The sequence below is a fragment of the Anastrepha ludens genome, chromosome 4, assembly GCF_028408465.1.
Source record: "Anastrepha ludens isolate Willacy chromosome 4, idAnaLude1.1, whole genome shotgun sequence".
NCBI classification, from domain to species: Eukaryota; Metazoa; Arthropoda; class Insecta; order Diptera; family Tephritidae; genus Anastrepha; species Anastrepha ludens.
Window position 1 is genome coordinate 93,584,432 of NC_071500.1, and position 27,786 is coordinate 93,612,217.

Consider the following 27,786-nt stretch of genomic DNA (forward strand, 5'->3'; position numbering starts at 1 on the left):
TAAAGGTCAAAATAAAGATTTCTATCGCTCAAAACCATTTTTTGTATATTATTTAATAAAAAAGTTATTCAAAAAGTTATTATTTATTATATGGGGTGTTTTTTAAGGTCCTCCCTTATTTGAAATGGTGTTTTTGGGTGTTTCTTTAAAGCGTGTAAAACGGAAACGAAAAAAGGTTTTTACTTAACTATTTACTATTAAGTTGTGAAGGTACTTGTGTATCACCTCACCGCCTGATGAATTTATTGAGTAACTGAAAATATTATGATACAAATTTTGATTAATCAAATATTCGCGCAGCTCTATTTTAAATGCATCTTCACTTTTAATTTGCTAATCGATCTGCTACTGTTATATATATTTTTTTGCTGACAAAAGTATGCTTCGGTTTTTATGTTTTATCCTTGTTTACCTATTTGCATGTAATATATTGAAGAAGGGGTAATATTTGACACTTTTCCATCCAATACTTGGATTTTCTATACTCACCTGAATCGCTTCGAGGTAAACAAATTTAGTTAAATAATTAATAAGAGTGTCGAGTGCTTTTTTGTTCGACTGCAGTAATTGTATAGAAAACACCCCAAAACTATGCAATGCGTGACTTGCTTGTTGTTTTTTTTTAATCAATTGCATAATTTACGTATGGCCGAAACGCATATAATGGTAATAATATTTTCCTGTTATACTTACTGTAAAACTATGTAACAAAAGTCAACAAAAAAAAAAACGAAAAAACTACCAAAAATGTAATAAACCACGAAATCGATTTAAATTTATTATACTTTCGCCAAAATTTTCAAACAAATTTTGTAGTTTATGTTGTTAAAATGTATGTATAGATATGTAAAATAGACCATAGTAAAATACGAATTGAAGCATCAGATAACAACAAATAAAGAAAAATGTTATTTAGAAAAATAAAGCAACACCAAAAATATGTTTTCCTGACTTTTAATTTTGCATACACCAACAAAAAACTCATTTTGCATCCTAAAATCGCTCAGTCCACTTCTTCAATGGTCGGACCTCCCGCTGTACCCGAGGAGCCACCAGCACCGCCTGCATTTGGTGGAGGCGGTACGCCTCCCTGGTACAAACGCGTTATAATTGGGCTACAAATCTTCTCCAACTCTTTTTGCTTATACTCGAATTCATCCTTCTCCGCCTGCTGATTGCTATCTAGCCAGCTGATGGTCTCATTGCACTTTTGCAATATCAATTGCCTATCAGCATCCGATATTTTTGCACGTATATTTTCATCATCCATAGTGGACTTCATCTGGAAACAATAGGACTCGAGCGCATTCTTTGAGTTGATGCGCTCACGTTGTTTCTCATCCTCGTTGCGATACTGTTCTGCCTCGTTCACCATGCGCTCGATATCTTCCTTGCCCAAGCGTCCCTTATCATTGGTGATGGTGATTTTATTCTCTTTACCTGTTGATTTCTCCACTGCTGTTACATTGAGTATACCATTCGCGTCGATGTCGAAAGTTACTTCGATTTGTGGCACACCGCGCGGTGCGGGCGGTATGCCGCTCAACTCGAACTTGCCGAGTATATTGTTGTCCTTTGTCATGGCGCGTTCGCCCTCGAACACCTGTATTAATACGCCGGGCTGGTTGTCTGAGTAGGTGGTGAAGACTTGTGTCTGCTTTGTTGGGATGGTGGTGTTGCGTTTGATCAGCACCGTCATAACACCGCCCGCTGTCTCGATACCAAGTGATAAGGGTGTAACATCCAGCAACAAAAGATCCTGTACAGCTTCTGACTTATCACCGCAGAGTATAGCCGCTTGCACAGCAGCACCATAAGCGACCGCCTCATCTGGATTGATTGACTTATTCAGCTCTTTGCCATTGAAGAAGTCCTGCAGCAGCTTCTGTACTTTTGGTATGCGCGTCGAACCGCCAACCAACACGATATCGTGTATTTGCCCCTTGTCCATTTTCGCATCACGTATTGCTTTTGCCACCGGCTCCATGGTACCCCTAAAGAGATCACCATTAAGCTCCTCGAAACGCGCACGTGTAATGGATGTATAAAAGTCAATGCCCTCGTACAAGGAATCAATTTCGATGCTAGCCTGCGATGAGGCTGAGAGCGTGCGCTTGGCACGCTCGCAAGCTGTACGCAAACGTCTTAAAGCGCGTTTATTTTGTGCCAAGTCTTTCTTATATTTGCGTTGAAACTCTTGTACAAAATGATTCACCATGCGATTGTCAAAATCTTCGCCGCCCAGATGTGTATCACCGGCAGTGGACTTCACCTCAAATATGCCATCCTCAATGGTGAGTATGGATACATCAAAAGTGCCACCGCCCAGATCGAAAATTAGTACATTACGCTCACTGGTACCCTTCTTGTCAAGTCCGTAAGCAATGGCTGCAGCGGTGGGCTCGTTAATGATGCGCAGCACATTCAAACCGGCAATAGCGCCAGCGTCCTTTGTGGCTTGACGCTGTGAGTCGTTAAAATATGCCGGTACAGTAATTACAGCATCCGTAACTGGCTTGCCAAGGTAGCCCTCTGCGGTCTCCTTCATCTTAGTCAATACCATCGAAGAGATCTCCTCTGGGTAGAAACTCTTCTTCTCGCCCTTATATTCGATGCGCATTTTCGGTTTGCTATTGTCATTGAAGACCTCAAATGGCCAATGCTTCATGTCGCTCTGCACAGTGGCATCGTCAAACTTGCGCCCTATCAGACGTTTTGCATCTACAGTGTGGAAAATAAGACAAGAAAAACATGGTATCTTGGGGGTCAAATATGTGAGGTTAAATGCAATATTAAAGTAAATGAGAATCAGTGATTTTAGTGTAAGTGAAACTCTAATATTCTGATACAGTAGGAGAGTATAGAGATAGAAACTGCTGGCCGTTTACTTTTTGCAGCAGGTTGATTAATTTATTACATACATTGAACTTTAGTACATACTTAGAAAATATTTTAGTGAAATTAATTGTATGGCAGACAACAAAATATAATATTTTTTTTAGAATATTAGTCACATGACCAGGCAGAACATATTTACTCAAGCATGGAGTGCAAAGGCTTTCAGAATTACAGAACTGAAATGAGAGCACAAAAAATGGTTTTATATTAGAACTAACACAAATTCGTATTAAGAATAGAGAAGAATAGATAGATTAAAATACTGTGTGCTGACAACAATTTAATGAGGAGTTCAAAATTCTATGGCAAGTATATTTACATAATAAACTAAATTTGTATAGAGAAAAGGTGAATTAATTGATAAAACAAAAACATTTCTTGATCAAGAAGCTCTGCCTGTTAATTCATCCTGGCAACGAAGTTCTGACTACGCGCCGGCTAGAGAAAAAGGGGTCAGCCATCTATTCGATAGCCAAAGAAGGATGAGGTCATAAAATACTTACTAGGGCGATTCAATAAGTACCCGTGTTAGATGACAGAGGTCGTTCCTGAGGGAAGTTAGCATCGTGTGCTATCATCTGTCAAACGACGGCAAAACAAATTTGAGACTGATTGATAGGTAAGTTTGGATTTGGCAGTTATTCGAGTAAGACGTGTTCCGTAATTTTCGCTAAGATGGAGAGCAGTAAGAGCAGCATCGTTCGGTATTTCGCTTTTTGTTTTTGGATGAGAAAAAAAGGGAAAATGGGAGGAGATAAAAACAAAGTTGGATGCTGTCTATGTGGAGGCTTCACCATCTATGACCACGGTTAGATATTGGTTCAACGAATTTAAACATAGGTGAACATCCGTTTTTGTTGAGGAGCGACCAGGACGCGCGACAGACGTGGTTACCGAGGAATCATTCAAAAAGTCTACGACATGATTTTCATTGATCGACGCTCGAAAGTGCGTGAAGTAACAGAGGTCATAGGTGTGTCGACCGGAATGGCAATTAATGATTTACATGATAAGTTGGCGATGAAAAAATTGTCGGCCTGATAGGGGCCACGATCACTCACAAGCAACAACAAGCGAATGCGTCTTTTAATTTCAAAGCAGTGTTTGGAACAATTTAAGCGAGATCCGAAGGAATTTTTTCGTCTAGTTGTCATCGTTGACGAAACCTGGATTCATCATTACACATCAGATACTAAGCAACAATCAAAACAATGGATTTCTCCCGTTGAATCTACTCCAAAGAAGGCGAAGCCAGTTTCAACGGCCGGAAAGGTCTTGGCGATGATTTTTTGGAATGCGAAGGGCGTCATCCTCACGGATTCTTTGGAAAAAGGAAGAACGAGTTATGAGACCGCTTTCACAAAAAATTTAAGGAGACACGACCGCATTTGGCGAAAAAGAAGGTGCTGTTTCATCTCGATAACGCACTAGCACTTTCAATCGGATTTATCAACGCCAAACTGCATAAATTGCATTATGAATTGCTGCCCCACCCCCCCGTATTCGCCAAATCTGGCTCCCTGCTACTTTTTTTGTTCCTTAACGTGAAGGAATGGCTCGCGGGAAAACAGTTTAGTTCAAACGAAATTCGACAAATCCTACTTTTTTGAGGAGTGAAAAAAATTGCCATTTCTAAAGGGGGACAATGTTGAAAATTAAAGAAAAATTGAAAAAGTTGTGTCTTCGTTTCTAACATGGGTACTAATTGAATCCCTCTCGTATATGCCAGGAAAAAGCAGTTCGTTGTTTGCAACCATGGAATCTAGTCCATTATTCTAATATCCGACATAGGACCAATCTAGATCTATAGAACCAAAGCGACAAGGTGTCCGTGAGTGCTCGTATTTAGCCTGAATAAGAGATAACTGCCTAAAACAAGATTGAATATTTTTAATTTTTTGAAGCGGTCTAGCGTAAGTGCATTAGTCTGTCATCCCAGAGGTTGTGGGTTCGAATTCCACGTCAACCGCAGTCTACTTTCCTAGTTTATATAAAAAATAAAAATAAAAAAATAAATAATAATAATAATTTCATTCCTCAACCCCAACAACTTATCCTTCCAATCCTTACTCCCACACAAAAGTCAGCGCACTACTTGCATTGTAGCTGCTAAAACAAGCAAAAAACAAAGAAAAACACACAGTTAAACATTGCATCAGTGGCACCAGCAAGAGGAAGCGGGCAGCTCCGGTAATAGCGCTGACACACCAAATTTAGCGAAGTCCTTAACCATCTGTGCGATCCTTCTGCCAGAAAAATGTGACACACAGGTGGCGCTTCAAGCAGTAAGAAGACGTTGTTCCTAAGCAACGACAGGTCGACATTCCCACTACTTAAGAGTGGTAGCGGCAGGTTAATTACCTACCCTGTCAGAAATCAAATAGATTAACGAAACCAACGCAAGGAGTGAACAAGGAAAAAATAATATAAAATTTTTAATACCTGAACATAATTTAAAAATATGAGTTTTTTTCTAAAACAAGAAAGAAGAAAACAAAAAATCACATACGCTGAAACATATTGTCCTGCAGAAAAGGTTTATTGAAGTGGAAAATCGATCGTCAGACAATTCAACACAGCTTAGATTGAAGTAGAAATATGAAATTTATAGCCCAAGGCGCAAGTGTAATTGGACGAAGCAGATTTCACTTAGAAAAGAAGGTGGAGAAAATTTATACAACCCAATTTATTTATGCATTCATTATAAAGATCGCAGATATCAAAACTTCTTTATATTATATATGAAAACTAAAAATGGTAAAAAAGAAAAATCAAAAGTACTGAAACGGTATGGCTATTAAATTTCACTTTATGTGCTTCTTTGAATTGAAGTTTGATTTACTACAAAAACTAGAGGTCCCTCAAGCGAAATCTTTAATGTTTAGCTTACGATAAGAAGCAGATATATTTCGATTTCGTAACGCCAAAGCCAACGATGCATATAATCCTTATAATTGAATTTGCGGTTGTAGGATTCAAGTACTCATCATGAAGCAGTGTTTCCCGATCCTCAGTAATCTTAAATGAGAGAAAAAATGCAGAACCAGAGTTATTAAATCTCCTCTCACACAATACGAGTCAGTGATACAGAAGGTGATGCAGGTACTCTTCGCAATATCTTCATTACTGGCTATAAATGTTTCAACACACCAGTGTGAGACTGTCATGATTGTCACGAGAAATGGCGCAGGATGTTAATGAATCCCACAAGGTACCCGTTGCCGTTGCTACATCTAGCTTAACTGTAAATTAGCTGCGAGAGAGTCACTATCAAGACTCAGCAAAGTTCGTTTATTTTTGAGCACTCGAGCACTGGCCATCAAAGTCTTACTGGGTTATTGGCTGATTCAACTAGTTCAGTTGCAGCGTAGATCTCGATGAAAAGTGCTGCAGAAATTTGGGAACTTATACGACTCAGGGTCAAGTTTCTGCCCTCGGCAGGCAATGGCACACCTTCGAATGTAGTTCTGCTATGAAAAGGCTTCTCACAGAAAACAATATGCTGTTCAAAACATCCAGACGCACAAAACGAATAGAGGAGCTCGGCCAAACACCCAAGGCAGAGTGTGAACACCGTAATGTGAGAGTCATAGAGTTAACTTCCTAGTCTTATAGCGCGTTGTATGCGGATTTTTATGGTATTCGGATCTTGTTTTGAGTATTTTCTCTATATTCTACCTTCACTAGATGCTTAAAGAGTAAGTGTGATACTCTCTGCTTTGTGAATAGAACATGCCGAATTTCTTCTGTATTTTTGTGAATAATGAATGAATTTCTCCATTTGTAGAACATCATCAAGACGCACGCCACAAATAGGAGGAGGAATCTCGGTCAAACACCCAAAACAGGGTGTACGCGCCAATTATATATATATATAATATGGGTCCCCGGACATCGGGATATTGAAGAAATCGCAAAAGCGGACGAACTGGGAACAGGGGGATCTGCCATGAATAACATTCTTGCAGAATCGGTATTCACACTACTGGGTGCAATCAAGAATACAATTTCCTTAAAATATTTGAAAGTCGTGGAATGCAGATGCAGAGACCAGACAACATGCAAAGTTAGCGGAACGTTTTGGCCCATCTATCACTATAAACAAACGTCAATACTGACAAATATGAAACGAAGGGATGCCTGCAGACTCACGACAGTGATAACAGGCTTCTGGTGTATCGGGGAACAAACAGCCCAAATGGGCATCCCTCACAGCACACACTATTACAGTTGCAAACAACCAGGGAGAAAGGAATCGACTTTCTATTTCATCTGTGGATACCCTGCGTTATGGAAGGAGAGAATGTCAACCCTTGGCAAGTTCGAGAGAGAGTAAAGTACACAAAAGTAATAATACTCGTATGTGAACTGAGCTTGATAGAGTGAGCACGATCACTTTGGGTGATACGACCAAGGAGGGCAAAGAACTGAGGCTTCCGAAATGGTATATACGAACACACATGGGACATATGATCTCATAAGAATTTCTGTATGAGTTCTAGAGATAAGCAAGATACCACTTGAAGAAGAAACCACTATTTCAATGAGCCATCTTCTTGCGACAGTTAGTTGGGCACCCCAATTAATCGCGATGGACGGTTTTAGAGATATGTAGGGTTTTATTCGTATATTCTGAACATTCCAATGGGCCTCCTCATAGTGCGTTTGATCTAACCGAATTTAGTTTTAGTATAATTAAATTAATCAAATCATTTTTTTTAATACAAACCGATTATGTAAACATGTGTGTACAAATACATACGTATCATCCTATCATCCGCACCAATATGGCACACTCTATTACAGATGTTTTTATAGCGGTTAAGCGCATCGCTCACAAAGCGATCGAAGGTTCTCGCTGGCTCTACAGAAATAAAGATATTTGCATAGTCACAACGTTGGACGTAAAAATGCATACAGCTAACTGGGGTAGAATCCTAAATGTGCTGGAAAATTTCCGAGTCCCAATATATAAACTCGGAAATTGGTTGCAAGCTACTTCTCTAACAGAGTCTTGCAATAGGAATCAAAAGGTACAGAGTAACAGGTGGAGTCCCACAGGGGTCAATGCTGGGCCAACTTCTCTGGAATATAATGTACGATAGAGTCTTGCATCTCAAACTACCTCCAGGATAACAAATCATAGGGTTTGCTGACGAAACTGCAATCGTGGTCGTTGCTAAATTCCTTAACCGTGCTGAAGCGGTCAAGACCACAAAAGATTGGCTGCGCAATAGTGGTTTAAGCCTTGCAAACCATAAAACAGAAGCAGTTCTCATCAGTAACAGGAAAATAGTTGAGACCGCAAATCTCACAGCTGACTGCATTCGAATTCAGCGAAATAAAAAAAAACATCGAGCGGATCCAGCCCAGCTGACTAACCGAAAGACTGAACGGGAGCGAAGCATCCGTACGTGGCAGGAAGAATGGAGGAACTCTATGAACGGACGATGGACGTGCCCATTGTTTCCGAATATCACCAAATGGATAAATCGAAAGTATGGACAGATAGATTTCTACCTGACCCAAGTTCTTAGTGAACATGGATGATTTAAAGCTTATCTGCATAGATTTTAGCATGAAGACGACCCATACTGCACCTTTTGTGACAGTCTAGTTGAAGATGCAGAGCATGTTTTCTTTATCTGCCCTCTTTTTGAGCTGGACAGAGAAGATCACTCAAATCTTGGGTTGGAAAGCCAATAATTGTTGGTAACCTAATAGATATCATGCTTGACTCAAAGGATCATTGGTCCGCTGTCAGTAATATGGGAAGAATAGTAATTATCAAACTGCTCCTCTTCACGTGAAGAATTATCTAACGGTCGTCCCGTGGGAGGGAAACGGGGCTGGGGTGGGTTTTTAGTGGGTGAATCGAAAAACAAGTCTCACACTTTTCGGCTTTCAATGCTTTTGCCACCTCCATATAAGAAAAAAAAACATAAAAAAAAACAAACAACGCATCATCCTAATATCCCAATTTTGATCGAGAAACTATTTTCCAAGCAATGCTGTAGGTGCACGAGTATGGCCAGGCATGCCTCACAACTGAAAAGTTGCCATGCAATTTCTAGAACAATTGCCTCTGCTTTACCCCAGACATTGAGTGGAAATTGAGGTGACTTTAAAGGGGGTAATCACATACCTATTTTTAAGATAAAATCGTCAACATTTCTCGACCTGCCAAACAGTGCGCGGACGAATGTCTGCGGCGGCTGTGACGACTCATGTGTGACGACAAAATAAAATGAATAAGCAGATATCCAAGGCATAGGTAAAATATTAAAGTAACGACATCAGGGTGGCTGTGCGAAATTGCTGTTGTCGGCGGATCAGAGGAGGTGCTGAGCGAAATATGTTGACTAAACCACAGGCGAAAACATGTGCAGCCAACTTGATGAGGAAGGGATGCCACTTGAAAGAGGTGCCCATATATACTATATTACATATATCTGTATGTATGTGAATTAAACCCAAAACGAAAACATGTGCAGCGGCAAGTGACGCGTTGTTTAAAATAAGTTCAGATTGCACAAGTAACGAAAATAAACAAAACTAGCTACAAAGTGAAATCGGGATCTACGGAATGTAAATGATCACTAAAATTAGCCGCAGAACACAAAAATATAAGTAATAAAAACGGACGTGGCAACCAAACGAAATGTAATTGAATAAATTAGAAAATAAACTGGCAGACATTGGCGCGTTTAATCTGGCAGCTATACTCAATTGTACATACATATATAGTATATGTATGTACGTATGCACTTTGGGACGTCTTGGCTGATAGGTTGGCCAAAAAGAAGCGACAGCACGTCAAACGAATTGCACACCAGAAAATGATAAATGGTAGGCGACAAGAGCACAATGTGGTGTGACTAAAAATTATCCTAGCCACGAGGCGACATCGAAATCGCTGACATACAAGAAAACTCATACATGTGTATGTATGTATGTATGTATGTATGTATATGTGTGGCATACATCTTTCAGATATTTATAATTTTTGTTTGCATCTAAAGTCCATGAATGTTGAGGATAGTGGGTGGGTTGTACAATGATAGTGGGTGATGCACAACGATACTGTACTTGTTGTTGTTGCTTTAGTTTTTATTTTTTTGTTTGAACTCACCAAAGATAGTATTGTTCGGGTTCATGGCCACTTGATTTTTGGCCGCATCGCCAATTAACCGCTCCGTATCGGTGAAGGCCACATAAGATGGAGTCACTCGATTGCCCTGGTCATTGGCGATGATGTCCACTTTGCCATGCTGAAACACACCGACGCATGAGTACGTCGTGCCAAGATCAATGCCGACTGCTGGCGCTTTAGCCATACTACTTGCAATGTTGCTAATGTTGCTACAGTTGTTGTTATTGTTGTTTTTTCCTTGCTGTTGTTATTCTTGCTCTACTAGCTGCTTTAATTATAGCGTGCCCGCATACGATTGACAATTTGTGCAGCAGTGGCGACGACGGTGTTGGTTGATTATACAGCCAGCCAAACATACATACATATGTACATATGAACCAAATTTAGTTGCACCAAATTATGCACAAAGAATTCGCACATTGCATAAGTATTAAACAAAAAATTTATTTTCACGAAAATTCCACAACTTACCGTTTTTAGCTACTTGGCTTTTTTTGGTGCGAAATTTCTTTAGTTTATCCTAAATCTAGACGCACATTTAGAATGCGTAACGGTATAGGTACAACGATATGATGAGGAATAGCAGGACAAAGGTTAGCACTCGTAGAAATTCTAGGGTTTTATCTCTTTGCAGCTCCACTGCGACGGCGTTCGCATATGCGTTGCAACGGCACGAACGCGTAAAAGAATCAGAATTTTTTGTGAAAATAAAGCACCAATTTTTCAAATCAATCTAATTAATTGTACACTCAACACTTTAGTTGCTGCCGTTTGATATTTAATTGCCTACAAACACTAATTTTTGAATTTGTTTTATTGCTTTGAATTTTAGAATTTTTCGCTAGAAATTTTATTTATTTTTTAACTTTTGCCTTACAAAACAAAAATGTACGTCAAAAAGTGTAGTAAACTCAGCCGTTGCTCGCAAGTGAATGAGCTGAGCAGATCGGATTTTCTATCATTCAAAACATTTTCGATATGTTTTGCCAACGCTGTTAACCGATTCACAGTGGCGCATTCAACGAATTTTCTCGATCAATGTTAATGGAGATAAATAGATTTGTCTAATTTCTCTTCAATGCTTTGATTGAGCTCTTTTATGTGGTTGTGAACGACAACTGTTATAGCTTTTCTATGCTCACACATTCGTCACAGTCCTTACCAATTGAGATCTACATACATATACAAATACATACATACATATGCACATGCAAGTAGATCGTCATCGTACAGGCCGCTCTGTATGCTGGACACCGCTGGCAAAGTGCTAGAAGCAATAATCTGTAACCGACTAGGGCAGTACCCAGAATGCCAACCAGGTCTGTCAACTCGCCAATATGGCTTCAGAAAGCATGCAGTGCGGTAGATGCAATAAGAAAAGTATGCGAAATAGCAAAAACTGCTATCTTAGGTAGAATATGACTAGGAGGAACGAAAAAATATTACGCGGTCGTGAAGGGCTATATCACTAAACTGAGGAGGGTGCAAAGGACTGCATGCATTCATATCACCGCAGCATGTAAAACTTGCCCCAGTGCTGCCCTGAATGCCCTTTTGCACTTACTTCCCATCGACTTTTCCATAATTTCCATCGCAGCTCGAAGTGCAACCAGTCCCCTCTCTCAGGGGACATGGTAGCAGTATCGGGCAGTTAACACCATATTTCTCCGAACTTCGAACATATCTCTTTATCTATGAGGGTCGTGCTAGAGCAGTATTTCCAAATAGGCAGGATTGGATTGAGGGGAAAATTTGCAGCGAAGCTTGCACCTATGTCTTCACTGACGGTTCCATGATGGAATCGGGAGTCGGAGCGGGGGTTTTCTCTAAATCAGCCAATTTATCTATCTCCTTTAAACTGCCAAACACTGCTAGTGTTCCTCAAGCAGAAGTTTTTGCAATCTTGCAGGCATGCAAAATGCTTAGGGAATTCGGGAGCGAGGGAGATATTAACATTTTCTCCGATAGTCAAGCCGCGATTAAGGCTCTGGCGACACCATGGTGCAGAACGAAATTAGTAAACTCCTGTAAAAATAGATTAAATATCTTGGGTGTGCAGGTAACATTTCTCTGATCTGAGTTCCAGGACATAGGAACATAGAGGGAAATGAAATTGCTGATGAGCTTGCCAGGAAGGGTACTGAATTGGCCTCAGAGACCTCCTACCCGGTTATCGGCATCCCCTTGACAGTTGTTAAAGGGGAACTGTACAAATTAATTCTCAGGAAAGCACAGAAAAGATGGAGCTCCAGTTCTTCATATGCTATTTTGAAAACCCTTTGGCCCCAATACGATATACGAAGGGCTCAGAAAGTCCTTTGGACTCCTCGCCATTCAATTTCCAAACTCGTAGCTGTGTTTTCCGGTTGTTTTCCGGTCACTGGACGATTGGCACACACGCGGAAAAGCTAGGATTACCATGTAACCCCCATTGCAGAAGCTGCGGTAACCTTTCTGAGCAGGAAACTGTTGAGCACTTTCTCTGTAAATATCCGGGCTTGGCAGCTAGACGATTAAGATCACTGGGTGTTCCTTTCTTAGACAGCCTGGGGCAGTGCGCCAACCTAAACCCAATCAATCTTCTCCATTATAGCAACAGCTCTGGCTGGCTTTAGATATCTACCTGTTGGAGGTCTCATAATGGTACAACATCAAAACGGCGTTTTAGTGCTACTCGAGGAGTGTCAGGTGCATTTCAACCATTTTGCCTTTCTACCTACTTTGGACGTCAAACACGCGTTTAATATAGCCAAATTGGACCAAATACTGATGACACTTTGGAGTATGAATGATAAATGAGATAAAGCTAATTGCTTCATACTTTGAGAACAGAACCCTATGGCTCAATACAGACGTAGGCCCCAAAAACTATAAGGTAACTGGAGGAGTTCCTCAAACTCTGTACTAGGCCCGGCTCTGTGGAACATCATGTATGATGGAGTACTACGCGTTGAACAACACGAACAAGGAAGTATTATTGGGAACGCCGATGATCTAGCTGTGGTAGTTGTAGGGAAAACGCTAGAAGAGGCCTCACGAAGGGTAAAGAACACCGCTTTTAACGAACTGAAATTTTCCACTTTTGAAGAAACTAACATCTTCCTGAGTGTAGAAAAGTTAAAAATACAGTTTGTTGTTATTTTACTGTAAAAGTTAATAGTTTATTTTTATAGATGTTCTTTTAATAATTTATATGTATTTTATTAATTCATAATTATTTCACAATTTCCACCTTTTACTTTAAGTTACTGTAAAATATTTTCTTTTGTTTTCAACAAATGAATATTTTTTCACACTTTTTCAATTCTATAATACTAATTTTACAATTTTATTTTGCTTTCATCAACATTTGTTGCGATATTAACTCAAATTTTCTTATATGGTCACAAATGTCTTGGTGGCAAGGGTATTTCATATACACTATTGTTTACTATTTCGTACTCGAATAATTCAGTAATAAATTTTTAATAAAAATATTTCGGTTATTCTTAAACGTTTCATTGTTTATTTATGCAAGTATTTTCATTGTTAATTTAGAATTCAATTCCACTACGGGTACACTGTTTTTGCAAATATTTATTAAGATGGATGTATGAAATATCGTATAATTATAAAATGTGTATATGTATGAGTATGCATTTATGAGCTGCTGATGTATGATTGTATTTTGAAATATGTTTGTTTACAAGTTTGCTAATTTTATACAATCTGGTATGTTTACAATTAACTTTGAACGTGTACGTAAATTTTGGATTACACAAAAAAAATACGTATGTGAGAATGACTGCGTTGATCAAAGAGGAAATAGGATGGGAAACAACACGAAAAATATGCGGCAACCTAACAAATTTACAGGAATAAATTGCACCTTTTCAAAATATTAGAGCAGTTCGTGCTTGAAATGAGGATCTACCTTAGAAAAATGTAAGCCCATGTGACATTTTATGACAAGAAAAGTTTGGTTTAACTATTTGTTTAATGATTTGACACGTTCACTGTTGCCTTTGCTTCATACGCTAGCCCAATACCTTCTTTTTGTTTGAAATATTTTATTAAGTGTTCTAATAAAAAAACGAAAAAACTAAGACAATATTTTTGTGAAACGCATTTCCTGCCGGCACAGGGTGCAACATCAGCGGTGAAGCACGCGTGGCGTCACATGAACTCTACGTATATGTTATTGGCGCTAAAAATGCCGAAAACAGGTATTTTTTATTTGAATTACTAATTGAAACTAATTTAATTAAGGGGTTAGGGGTAGTCAGAATTATCAAAAAAAAGTATAATATCTTAAAAGTATTGTGTGAAAATTTAAAGTGAACTCGACAAATACTTTTCGAGTTATTCAACAATTAACAAAGGGCGCTCGGGCGCTCCGGAGCGTTCGAGAGCAAGTAGCAGCGGCTGAAGAACTGTTGTACAGCCCAGGAATAGATGGCATAGTGTAAGTAATTAAATAATTCGTATAACACTACATAAATCGATAGCAAAACTTTTAATGCGTTTTTCTCAAAACTATTTGTTTTGAATTGATGATCACTGTAACTCAAAAACCGTTAGGTATATTTCAATAATATTCATACTGCTATTGAAAAACCTAAAAAACTCGTGCCTGATTTTTTTCAAAAATTTCTTTTTTTTTAACATTTAGCTATCGGTTTTTTTCTCGAAAATCTGAAAAATATTTTCTGAGGCCGCCAGGTTGTTAAATTTGAAAAAAAGCTTCTATCAGGCACAAGATTATCTATTAATGAAACTAATTTCTCTCGTCCGATAGATTTTAGATGCATCTCCAAGGATTTGTGACCATCACCGCAAGGGACTTCTGGAGAAACGGTCTCCACACAAAAAGCGATAACTTTTACAATTATTAATTTTTTTTGTTGAAGTTTTGCTAAAGTCAAGTCGAAACATGATATATTAATGCTTTGTTTTAATTTTTGCAGAATAATGAAATTGATTGAAGTTGATAGCAAAAACAAATACAGTGCACTCGCGGTAACTCGAATAGCCGCTAAGTCGAACGACGTGCTAACTCGAACACATTTTTTTCCCTATTGACTTCTTTGTAACTCGAACAATATTAAAGCGCTATAACTCGAACAAAAAAACAAATTTATTTGTACACACATTCTTTTCAAACATGTACATTTTGTACATACATACATATGTAATAGTATATGTATATAAATTATATGTATACTAGTTTATTGTCCATATGAATATGTCGACGTTAATATCCCGTTAGTTTTCTGGGAACAACATCTTGCATTGACCAAATTGCTTTAAATTTGTCATTTGTAGTGTATCAGTGCATGTGAGTAATGGATCGTAAAAGGTTGAAGTGTTTAACATTAAAAGAGAGGGCTGAAGTCCTTAACAAAATTAAACGTGGACGTAGTGTTACTTCTCTAGCGAAGGAATATGGGGTAGCCAAGTCCACCATAAGTCTTATAAAAAAGAAAGATAAGGCAATTTATGGCTTGCACTAACGCTACCGGCAACCATAAGCTTAAACTTCTCGTTATTGACAAAGCAAGAAATCCTCGTATTTTCAAAAATTTTAACTGTCCGGTGGAGTACGAAAATTCCAAATCAGCCTGGATGACTTCGGCGATTTTCAAAGACTGGTTTCATAACTCGTTCGTGCCGCAGGTAAAATCCAGATTCATTAAAACAATTTTTTTAACCAAGTTAAATGACTTTAATATTTAGGTAAGAAAATATTTGAAAGATGGGGGACTACCTGAGAAGGCTCTTCTTCTAATTGATAATGCCCCATCACATCCCAACGAAATCGAATTAAAGTCCGAGGATGGTTTAATTTTAACCATGTTTATGGCGCCGAATGTGACACCATTGATCCAGCCAATGGACCAAAATGTAATTCGTATAACGAAACTATACTACAGAAATTTTCTACTGGCTTCCATTTTCAACAATCGATCGAAAAATCGATATCGATGACTGTTTTTTTAACATAGCACACTCAATTGATAAGTCGAACAAATTCGATAAATCGAACAGCGCCTGTTTTAATTAGTTCGAGTTATCGCGAGTGCACTGTATTATTGAAAATTATCACTTTTGCGGGCCTCTGCTAGCCCTAACCCCTTAAAGCTGATCAATTTTATCTTTACTTTGAATTGCGCTTTATTTTTAATATTTTTAAAAACGATTTTTAGTTTACTGAACCATATAAGAAAGCCGCCAATACAATAAAAAAAAACTTCCACAGTAAATTAATGTATCTACAATTTTATAAGGCCATTTACAGCATAACAGAAATAATTATAAAGCAAATTAAGAGTGACATTTGCATATTTTTGCTATGTGGCATCTTTAGTTGCATACAAACGGACCCAAGATATTTTTTATTCAATACCAATTGCCAACTTCGACAAGTGTGCAATAAAGGCAAAAAAAAACCAACCATTACTAAGTATGCTAATAAAGGCAACCAAATCCACTCATAACTAGGCATCACTTACACACCTTGAAATTTCAAATTTAATTCAGACAAGTTCAAGTTAAACTGAACTTTCACAACTCACTGCATTTTAGACTTCGGGTTTTCATACATCGGCGTCCATATTGGCATGCCGAGTACGCCACGTTAGCCTTTTAGCTACTTGTAGCTCAAATACTCATTGCTTGATAATGAAAACATTCAACAACTATTTTATAAAAATAAAATCACATTTTCGCAAGTTAATAAGTACTTATGCTTGTTTTTAAATACGATTTTTAAATATAGATCGATTAGACTGACTCATAGCAACGATAATTATACGAAGTATCCGGCGGATGCTCGGCTACTAACAACGCGTCTTTTTCATTGGTGAAGTGCTGTCAAATGTACGAACTAAGTGCAGCGGCCACTGAACACACCTCTTCGATGAGGGTTTTCTCGCACTGAAACGTTTGAATTCCAATGAAATGAGTTTATGTGCCTATTTTTTCTTTTCTATTTTTTGTGCTAAATCAATAAAAGAGGTTTCTTTTTTATTGAACTTCTAAAACAAATTGAAGCAACTAGCTAAGCTTTAATAGCATTGTGCACTGCAATCGTTTTCTATGGGTAAGGACAACAAGAAGAAGCATCGTATATGCGCTTGCTCCCATTTCATGAGGGCAGAGATACATTTTAGATTAATCATGTACGGTAAAATTTTTTTATGAACTATGAATTACATATTCTGACTTTTGCATTACGCATGTATGCATGTATAATTTTTACAGTTTTGTATTGTAGTTTATTTTTTCTATTTTAAAGTTGTTCGAAAAATTGTGTTATGCACCCACGAAATCAATTATTCGCTTTACCTTGTTTAAGCTAAGATACTATTTATAATTTTTATTTTTATTTTTCTGTGTGGCTTATATTACGGTTTGTATGTATGAAAAATTTCAGATTTTTTTTCAACTTGAATTTATTGGATTGTTCAGTTATTTTAGCGCTAGTTATTAGTGTTGACCATTTTCCAGTGATTTTGTTCTCGTTAAATGTCAATTAAGTAATTTGGAAATTAATTTGCAAATGTTAAAAATTTTACTGGCGCTTACAATGTAAAGTTGCCAGCCTTTTTACTTATTGATGTCCAATCTTACTTACGAATTGTGCGAAATGCTCATTTGTTATGCATCAATTTAAAATATTTTTTGTTTGGTTATGTAAACATTTTGCTTATTTTGAAATAGTTCTAATGATTACTTTCCCATCATAATATATTATTTATTTATTTATTGTTTATTTAATCCTTTATTTGTATTAAGTTACGAGTTTTATTAAGTTTTTTATGAAAAATAAGTCAGTCAGTTAGGCATATGCAGATTCCAAAATTCTTTGAAGTTTATGCTATTTTTAATAATTCATATAAATGTTTATGTATGAAAGTATGTGAGTGTATGTATGTATGGCTATAAGTCGTTAGGGTATCCTACAGGGATCTTGCAATTGTCTTTTATTTAAATTGTGTTTTTATTCTTTATACTTCCTTCTTCATACTTCCTTTAATGCTAAAACTCAATTTTTATTCGCCCATAGAAAACTTACTTTAACAAACATACTTTTTTGCCACCTACTTTTTTCCACCATTTCATTTCCATTTGCTTAAATTCTGTTATCTCAAATGTTTTTGTTGTTGTTGTCATATTTTTATTTCTCTTCATTATTGCATGCTACGCTTTTAAATTTATTTTATTTTCATTTATACTTCATCATTAAATATTAAAAAATTATTTAATGCCTACTTTATAAGTTTTTATTTTTAATTTATCTCTTTGTATTGTATGTAAATTCTTAACGCTTAAGTATTAATGTGAGAATCTTTAAGTCTCTCTCTCGGCCCTGTCTTCAGCTGAGCTCCGCCGTTAGTTTGCAATTCTACTCCCATCTATGTATGTATGTATGTAACGTCATTCGTGTGCGTGTATGCATTCGTTCGTTTCAGCTTAGCAATCAGTCAACAAGTGAAACGAAGATGGCTACCTTTCAAACGAATTCTTCCTGCTCGAGCCATGGATGATTTAGACATTCGGCCGCTGAGGCGCGTATAACGGGATTGTATTCAAGCATCGGTAGTAAAAAATCAGAGAATTTTTTCGCCTCCATGGGATCCCAGTCATATTTTTCGATGAGTACGTTTAATAGACTCCATGGCTTCAATTTCGTGATGTTTCGTAAGCTGCCTACAAAATTTCGATAGATCAAATTTTGTTTATTTGTATTTGGAATTATACATGCAAAGTATTATAAAATGTTTGTACCATAACTAGTAAAGTATTTGAGTCCATGCTTGCCACGAAATATCACGGACGGCGGTATCGTGCCCAATAGTTCAATAATGTGCGCCAAATGATCCTCATCGCGTGAGTAATTTTCGCCAGCGTGTGGATCGAACAGATAATCACCGGTTGCTAATTCGAAAGCAAGGCAAGCGGTGCTCCAAATATCGGCCGTGAAATTGTATGGTGCGCCAAGCAATACTTCTATGGAACGATATTGTCGCGTTTGTATGTCTTCGGTGAAATGATGATACTGCAAGAAGTGGTGGAGATGGTTAAAAGCGTTACGTGAAATGGAATGGAATAAAATAAAAAAGTTCAAAATTGAAGGCCAGAGATAGTAATTATTTGAAACATTGCGATTTTTAAAATAATTTAAAGACAACTTTACAACTACCTCATTTTTAAGTATTAAAATTACCTCTTTTTTATGTATTAAAATTACCTCATTTTTATGTATTAAAATTTCTCATTGGTAGAGTTAAACGAGTCGCATTTTATGTTTTTTTATTCGCCTAGCTTACATTTGAAATTCTTAACAGGCTTATGAAATACCTCATACACATAATTTTCAGTCATATATGTACATGGCAAATAGCGAACCCTCTGGCCACAAGTCACAACTCCCGAACCATGAGGCTAAAATAAATAAATCAGCTCAGTGCGTCATGCGACATCTATATATATAATTGGAGCGTACACCCTTTTTGGGTGTTTGGCCGATCTCCTTCTTCTATTTGTGGTGTGCGTCTTGATTTTGTTCCATAAATGGAGAGACCTACAGGAGAGAAATACACTCGGAGGTTTGCTATTGCCTGTCGAGGGGCGACCGCTATTAGAAAAAACGTTTCGTTCATTTTGGTCTTTCACCGAGATTCGAACCTATGTTCTAAAGCGACGCCGCACAGATAGAGACACAAGAAGACGAGCCTATAGCATGAAAGCTGGCTACAAATATGGTGGACCGGGACATGGTTGAATAAAATTGGTTCTTTATGGATGCCGTTCTGGGTGCTCCCGAAGTAATATAAAAAGCAGTCCTGGGGAGGGTGACGCAGTAGACTACGCTCGCTGTAAGTGCGAATGCATTTTGAACATTACCTAACCCACCAAAAAAAAAAATATCATAGCATCACAGCTTTTCTTTTGACATCAGATATGGCCATACTTCGTATGTCTTCTTCTATGTCATCTCTCCATTTTTTTCTCGGCTGACCTCTTCCTCTAGAGCCTTGTGAATTTATTTCGTTGCTCATTGCAAAATGTTACAGTAGGTACCATCGAATTGCGCTTTAACGATTTTAAGATATAGATCTTGTGGCGTCATATTTAGGTTAAGTTAGGGGTGCACGGCAGCTGAGGAGAAGGTATTCATACTGCAGAATGGATCCCAAGTCTCCGCGCATGGACACCTAACGGACAATGCTCGGTAAGGACATCCACCAAATTTGGGAGCTACGGCTTGTTAGCCTCAAAAGTTCACCCGATCTACCCGCGACCAGAAGGATCTCGCGACTTTGCAGATCTGCGCACTCACCCAGACATATGTCTCTTGACTAACAACTATCTTTCAGACTGGTTGCATTTTCGTTAACAAACATCACAGCTTACATAGACGTTATGATGATTCAATCTACAGTTTCGTGAATAGAGAAAAGCTTTGTTTCTAGTTTTGTTAACTTTGAACCTTTTAAATGCGAGTTAATCGCGTCGCTAGCCGTTGATAGCTCCCATCCTCATCGTTTGCCTATTGGATTGGTTTGGATTTGAGTAGGCTGGCAGATCATAATTGAAAAAAAAAAACCAAGAACCCAGGTGCTAAAGGGCTTGAGACTTGAGAAGGGATGATTAGATGGGAAAGTGGGAAAAGAGCAGGGACATTACAAGTTGAGCTCCTCTTCAAACAGCCATTACCATTTAATGAGTCTGAGAATTTAGTTGAGGTGAAGAGAATGCGGCTGCTCTATTTTTAGTAAGTCTAGGAAATGTCAAACAGCATTGCAGCTCTGCATTTGCAATATATAAAGAACTGTTTAAATATAATGCGAATTTAATTTCTGTCAAAAAAATAAAAAAAGACAACAAAAAAAAAAATAAAATAAAAAATTAACAGGAATATTAATATAAGTCACGATAATTCAATTTTAATTTCTATCAAAAAAGAAAAAACGAATAATAAAAACAAAAAATGAGAAAAAAATAAATAAATAAGTAAAAGTAATAATATTAAGTCACTACAATTCGAATTTAATTTTTGTCAAAAAAAAATTAAATAAAAAAAAATAAATAAGTAAAAAAAACAGGAATATTAAGTCACTATAATTCGAATTTAATTTTTGTCAAAAAAATAAAAAAAGACAAAAACAAAAAAATAATAAAAAACACAAAAAAAATAAATAAATAAATAAGTAAAAAAAAATAACAGGAATATTAAGTTACTATAATTCGAATTTAGTTTCTTAAAAAAAAAAAAAAATTAACTAAAGAAATAAAAAACAGAAAAATTAAAATAAAACATAAAACATAAAACAAAAATAAATAAATAAGTTAAAAAAAAACAGGAATATTAAGCCACTATAACTCGAATTTATTTTCTGTAAAAACAAACATAAATAAATAAAAGAAAAAATAAATAAGTAAAAAATTAAGTCATATTAAGTCATAAGCATATTAAGTCACTATAATTCAAATTTAATTTTTGCAAAAAAAAAACATAAATTAAAAAAATAAAAACTTAATAAAAATAAATAAATAAGTAAAAAATAACAGGAATATTAAGTCACTATAATTCGAATTTAATTTCTGTCAAAAAAAAAAAAAATTAAATAAATAAAAAAAAAATCAGAATTAAAAATAAGTGAAAAAATAATTAAAAAAAAAAAACAGGAATATTAAGTTACTATAATTCGAATTTATCTTGTCAAACAAAAAATAAATAAGAAATAAAATTAAATTTAAAAAAAAATATATATAAAACAGCATTATTTTTAAAGTCACTATAATTCGAATTTTACTTCTGCATCTGCATCGATGAGGTCTACGGTAAAGATATACTGGCCTTTTGATGGTTATATTTTCAAGTGTTGAGAACTTACATCATAACAGGCATTTCCCAAATCAGCAATTTTAACGCGCACATTCGTATTGTTGATCAACGCTTGTATGGCATTCGTGTAGGACTGGGTCTGTGGAATGAAAGCCAGTTTAGTAAGTTTCAAATCGTACGAGTATATAGGAATCAGAAAACAAAATCTCAATTAGATAGTCGCTTGGAACTTTAACAAAACAAAAAAAAAAAAAAAACAAAAAAGAAAAATACAAACAGTGCAGAAAAATATATTAAAATACTGTAAATGCTATGAAATTAAAAAAAGATGAATAACTAAGTTGACAACACAGCTGAACACATATTTAAAACTGTTTTTAATAAATATTTCGCACTCATTTGCTATATAAATATTTGTAATCAAATACGCAGCTCTATGCTGAAAATAAAGTTTACATTAAATCCAGTTAACATTTTTGCTTTAAACTCATTGCTAAAGTTCGAATGAAATATTTTAAAAATTTTCGAAACTTTATTTTAGCAAAAAGCATGCATTAGTGTTTATAGGGATTTCATGACAGGAGAAAATTCGGTTCGGAAATGGAATGAGGAGTAGTGCTAGGCAGAGTTTTAAAAAACAAAGACAAAAAAAAATGTATTTAAACAGGTAAAAAGAAATTAGCAAATAAATATTTTAAATTAGGACTTGCTAAAAATGTCTAAAAAGTTGTTTAATGTATTCAATATGAATTATAATAAAGAAAATCTCTTTAACAATACTTGAAAATATTGCTGAAATACATTAAAGATAAAAATTATGTTTTCGATTTGTATTCCATACGTAAATATTTTAAGGCTACTTTTAATGGTAAACCCATATTTTCACAAAACAATGAATTGTGCGATGCTCTTTGTAAAATAAGGAACATGAAATTCTCTGCTCTATTAATCTAGACCTCATTTCCGCAACTTCACTTGCCATAAGAAATTGGGAACGATTTCTTAACATGCCAACTTTTTTGTTGATATTTAATTTCTCCTTTTTGATCTTTTTTGTCGACACTCAAATTTTCTTACAATAAGTTTTTCACCTACTACTGCGGGCCACATCCAATAAACTCGTTTGGAATTTTTTTGGCGAATTATAAGACTTAGCACCTGGCAAGTCGGACGCAATGCACATAAGGCTATAATTTAAAAATCTAAAGCAGCGATTAGTGGTGCCGTACCTCAGTCATAACAATAACCATAGCAATCAGCTGTTCTGATCAAACTTAACTGATCACGGTAAACGATTATACGCACCATAATGACATAGCCCACGAGAAATTTCCCCACTCAGACGTTACGGTTTCCAGAAAGAACTACACTTGCATTTACAACAAATGTCTAAAACTAAATGGAATGGATACGAATTTCTAAAATAGCGAAGCAGATTTACACACACAGAAGTGCTTTCTAGTAATGCAAATAGGGATACACAAGGTGATTTTTGGATCAACGGGACTTCCGCATAAAAAGTGCTGCTGTAGTGGTAAGCTTGAAAAAAAAACTAAAAGCATATTTCCACCAAAAATTTAACTATGGCTAAAATTTAAAAATCTCAAGCGTTGCCACTGCAATAGAGTTCATTCAAACAGTTAATTTTTGTTTACAATTTAAGTTTGCTGACGACAGAGTCAGCTGTATTTTTACATGAAGAGAGTCATTTGTAAGTTAAATTTTGTTTGACAATTTCAATTTCCAAATATAGTAATGAGATTATTTACTTTGACTAATACAAAATATTATATGTATATTTGTGGTAAAAAAAGGTAAAATAAAAGAATATTTTCTTTACGAAATTTCTTCCACACAAAACCTAATTAATAAACTCGCGCACAAATACAATTTTTACGGCATTGGATGCACATGAAAGTAAAAAAAATTAAGAATGTTTATATTTTGAATATGCCTATCACTGTCAAGGATGATAGATACCAGGTTTGCTCATTAGGTATGGTGAAAAACAATTTTTTTTGAGGGAAACTTTGGATTCTACGTGATTCGTTTTGTGTTTCACCAAATTTAGCTTTAGCTTAGTGAAACACAAAACGAATTACGTCAGCATATCTGTCAAATTCGCTCAAAGCCGAATAACGGTCTGCTAGGTAGTACACCTCTAAAAATCTTTTCACCATGTATCACTGGTGTATTTATTTTAACACCTTCAAATTTGTTTTAACACTATCAAACTTAACTGCAGCTAAACTCGGTGGAGTTGCGAGTGACAAGAGCACGGGATTTGAATACACGGCAAATAACAACAAATCGTTGTAACATGATTGAAGAGAGGTTCTGAAGGAAAAGTGTATCAACTGCTTCGGGAAGCGAATAAAAATCTAGTCATAAATGTACTTATATTTTTTCGAAGGGGATTGCTGTGACGGAGACCAAAAAAGATTTGGGAGAGTAAATTAAGTCCATAAAATTTATAAACAAAGTAGGTTTTCTATCAGATTACATTTGTATTAGTATATAACAATAGTATAAAGTGTGATCTACGCTTGGTTTATAATAATGAAGCGGTCATAGTGTGGTTTTGGTATTAGCAGCTATTAAAAAAATAATTTAAAGCTTTATAGTAGAAATCTAATGTATAAAATAAATGATAATGCTTTTAGTTAATAAGCAAAGGATTAGGTTTTTATCTAACCTTAAATATTTTTTGTACAAATCACTTTCTCGAAAATCAGTTAAAAACAGCTGTTGCAAAATCAAGCATTTAATACATTTATTCTAAATACTGATAGAAACTTGCGCAAACACCACTGAGTATCATTAAATATTATTAAAAACTAAATCATAAAAATGCCATATAGGAAATTTTCATCAATGCATTCTCTTCAAAATCTAACAGAGAGCCAATCGAATTAAAAGGTTACTACAGACAGGAAGGTAAAGGTACGTAGAAACGTAGCAGCACAAACTAACACATTTACTTAGGATTTTTGTAGAAGTAGCAAATCAAGTGCTCCAAATGCTATAAATGTAGATACTACAAAAAAAGTTATATTAAGAGTAGATTTTTTCCAGCACAAAACTATAAATGAACAGCGTAAGTACAATTTACTAAATGCATGGTATGCAAGTTGTACATACATACATACATAGGCACAACTTGAGAGAGAGAGAAGTTACCTTTTCGGTATCGGCATTTTTGCTATTTTTAACATCTTCGTTGTTATTTTGTGATGTTGATTGTTGTTGTTGCTTTTGTATTGATGGTGATTGTGCTTGTGTTGGTAAAGCTAGTGAAAGTGCTTGTGATGTGGGTGATATTAATTGTTGTTGGTGTTTTTGTTGTTGTTGTGGTGCTTGTGCTTGGGTATTTTGAGTAATTTGAGATGACGCATTATTCACGTCGAGATTTTCGCTTTTTGTACTTAATAAACTTAATATTTCGATGCCATTGATCGCTTCGGTGGTAGTTGTTGTTGTTGTTGTTCTAGTGGTTGTTGTGTCACCAATATTGCCGTCACCATCGACCGACTGAAATAAATATATGAAAAACGAAAAGAAAAAAAGGAACAAACGAATTGGACATAAACGATTGCAGGTGATTGCTGTGGTGAGTGCTGGTGGCGGATTGTGAGTGGTGAGTGAGTGAATTTGAGGTAAGTGACAAATAACAATAACTACAGCAATTAGAGGGGCGTGATTGAAAGTTTGTGCGTAAATGTGCATGGGGAAGCGCGTTCAGTGAGAGAAGTTATGGCAATTTTGTTCGAGAGGCAATGCATGAGTATTTGGTTGATTGTGAAAGGCATAGCGGGGCGCAGGTGCATTGGTGAGGCGTAAAAATATTAAGAAATAAGAAATAAACAGACAATTTAAAGAAATATGGGAAATGAGTGATGATGATTTATTGATAGGTGATGTTTTGTCTTTCTTTTTTTTTTTTAAGTGCAACTAAACATGCAGGCGTTCTTAAAACAAAATGGATTAGATATATCGTAGATGCATATATAATATTTATTTGCTTTTTTGTCTTATTTGGCAATAAGTGTCGCATAGGTAAATTTTAGTTAGTAGCAAGCCGGTAGGTAGTTCAACTTACCTTGGCAGTGATTTTCTTCTCGGCTCGATAACGATTATTCATATTGCCCGTTGTCGCATATGTCGAACCGCCGCCTATTGAAGGACTATCCGTACCTGTACGACCGCCACCTACACCATCATTTTCGCCTATCAAACTGGATGAATATTTAGACGCTAGCGATGATGTAGTTGTATTTGTATTTAATGTTGAATTCGTATCATCCTTGTTAAGTGCCGTTATTGTTGCACCGGTCATTGAGAGTGCAGCCACAGCTGTAGTTGGCAACGGTGTGGATGATGTGGAGGAATTATTAGCTGTGCCCGTGCTATTTGTTGTTGAGGCATTTGTATCGATCAGTGGCCATTTACTTAGACTCTTCGCCTGCTTCTCGATGGAACTTACTGTGAAGTATAACAAAATTAATAAAACTAAACGATATTAAGCGAATTTATTGTATATACTATATGAATCCGGAAAGTCAGCGCCCTTCACGCGTAAGCTTGCAATCTCATCGTCAATTTGTTGATTCACCACCGACTCATTATCGATCACCAACAGTATATTCTCTGGTTTAATATCCGTATGAATAATGCTACATTTCGTATGTAAATAATCTAGCCCCTCCAGCACTTGTTTGATAATGTTGCGCACCTGGCCGATGGCTAAGCCCTGGTAGTTATTCTTCACGATCAGTTTGTATAAACTACAGCCGAGCGCCTCGAAAACCAAACAATAGTGTTTGCCATTAACGCCGCGTATCGTAAAGTGATTGAGCAGTCGTACGATACGCTCACGTTTTACATCGAGCGGATCTGCATCACGTATAGCTTCGAGAAGACGTATCTCATCGGCAGCGGTTTCGATATAATGCGGTGCACTCTTCACCACCTTCAGGGCGACATATTTCTCTTCTCTATGGTGGGCAGTCAATTGGAAAAAATGAGATTCATAAAAGTGCGGGTATTCTTGTAAACTTGCAACACTTACTTGAGATCCCTGCATAGCCAAACGGTGGAAAAGTGTCCCCAGCCAAGTTTGCGTACAACACGAAAACGATTGTCAAATATATCGCCTATAATTACTGGATGATAGCCGCCACGGCAATATTGCGATGGATCCTCTTGCTCCTCATCCGAACCGTACAGGCTGCTATCCGGTGAATCAGGATAAATCTCTTCAGTGGTGCTCATTGTGCCACGAGGCTCGGAACTACAAAATGTGCACAAATAGAAACAGTTGAATTATACGAAATACTTCTGATATGAATTTTTGCAAGAGGAATGAACGGTTTAACGTGATCCGCTAGGCGAGTAGTGCTTGGAAATTGGAGAAAAATATTTTTAAAGAAATAAAAATACTGCGATGAATTGAAGAATTTTTCGCCCTTAGTAACAGCCTTCAGCATTAGAAAAGAGATAGTAGTGACGTATTTTTTAATAAAAGTGACTCCGCTTATATTTTTTAAAAAGTTTTTATATTTGTTAAATTTTTTAACCTCAACCATCTGCGCGATCCTTGTATACAGTATGGGGAAGTTCGCAGGCACACTAAACGAATATTCGGCTCATGCGTGAAGTCCGTATTGTTGTACGGACGCGAAACATCATCACACAGAGGCTACAATCCTTCATCAACAAATGCCTCCACATCATCTACAGAATATTCTGGCCAAACACCATCAGTAACGACGCACTGTGGAGATTAACGAAGGAGGAACCCATTCTTAGGCAAATCAAACGCAGAAAGGTAACACATTGAGAAAACCACCAGATAGCAGCACGAGAATGACACTGGACTGGAACCCGCAAGGGAGCAAAGGTA

At 36.5% G+C, this 27,786-nt stretch overlaps 2 protein-coding genes across 16 annotated transcripts in view; both read right to left on the reverse strand.

The window, feature by feature from the left end:
• Window positions 1-739: 739 nt before the first annotated feature.
• LOC128860213 (heat shock 70 kDa protein cognate 1) lies at window positions 740-11,024 on the reverse strand. Of its 2 annotated transcripts, none has more exons than XM_054097541.1 (3): window positions 10,523-11,024; window positions 10,031-10,319; window positions 740-2,721 (listed from the first exon to the last, which is right to left on the reverse strand). In XM_054097541.1, exons 2-3 carry the CDS (start codon window positions 10,233-10,235, stop codon window positions 1,004-1,006), a joined length of 1,923 nt encoding a protein of 640 aa, XP_053953516.1. In that variant the 5' UTR covers window positions 10,236-10,319; window positions 10,523-11,024; the 3' UTR covers window positions 740-1,003. The 2 variants fall into 2 exon arrangements, with proteins under 2 accessions (XP_053953516.1, XP_053953515.1); XM_054097540.1 differs by having other exon boundaries at window positions 10,031-10,316; window positions 10,523-11,023.
• Window positions 11,025-13,241: 2,217 nt separating this feature from the next.
• The window catches only part of LOC128860214 (SRSF protein kinase 3), a 34,130-nt gene continuing 19,585 nt past the window's right edge, over window positions 13,242-27,786 (reverse strand). For 11 of the 14 annotated variants that reach the window (XM_054097553.1, XM_054097549.1, XM_054097550.1 and 8 more), the window contains exons 3-9: window positions 26,953-27,174; window positions 26,427-26,878; window positions 25,984-26,366; window positions 25,065-25,415; window positions 21,934-22,023; window positions 18,821-19,091; window positions 16,214-18,742 (exon numbers count right to left, since the gene is read on the reverse strand). In XM_054097553.1, the coding sequence (XP_053953528.1) occupies window positions 18,546-18,742; window positions 18,821-19,091; window positions 21,934-22,023; window positions 25,065-25,415; window positions 25,984-26,366; window positions 26,427-26,878; window positions 26,953-27,174 (1,966 nt within the window). In that variant the 3' untranslated portion in view covers window positions 16,214-18,545. Of the gene's footprint in view, window positions 18,743-18,820; window positions 19,092-21,933; window positions 22,024-25,064; window positions 25,416-25,983; window positions 26,367-26,426; window positions 26,879-26,952; window positions 27,175-27,786 lie in introns of all 14 variants that reach the window. The other 3 variants (XM_054097555.1, XM_054097554.1, XM_054097556.1) reach the window with 3 other exon arrangements.

Coding starts and splice junctions, on each gene's coding strand:
- LOC128860213 (XM_054097541.1), bottom strand. CDS start 10,235: ATGGCTAAAGCGCCAGCAGTCGGCATTGATCTTGGCACGACGTACTCA. Junction 2,722..10,030: donor CCCGAACAATACTATCTTTG/GTGAGTTCAAAC, acceptor TCCACACTGTAG/ATGCAAAACGTCTGATAGGG.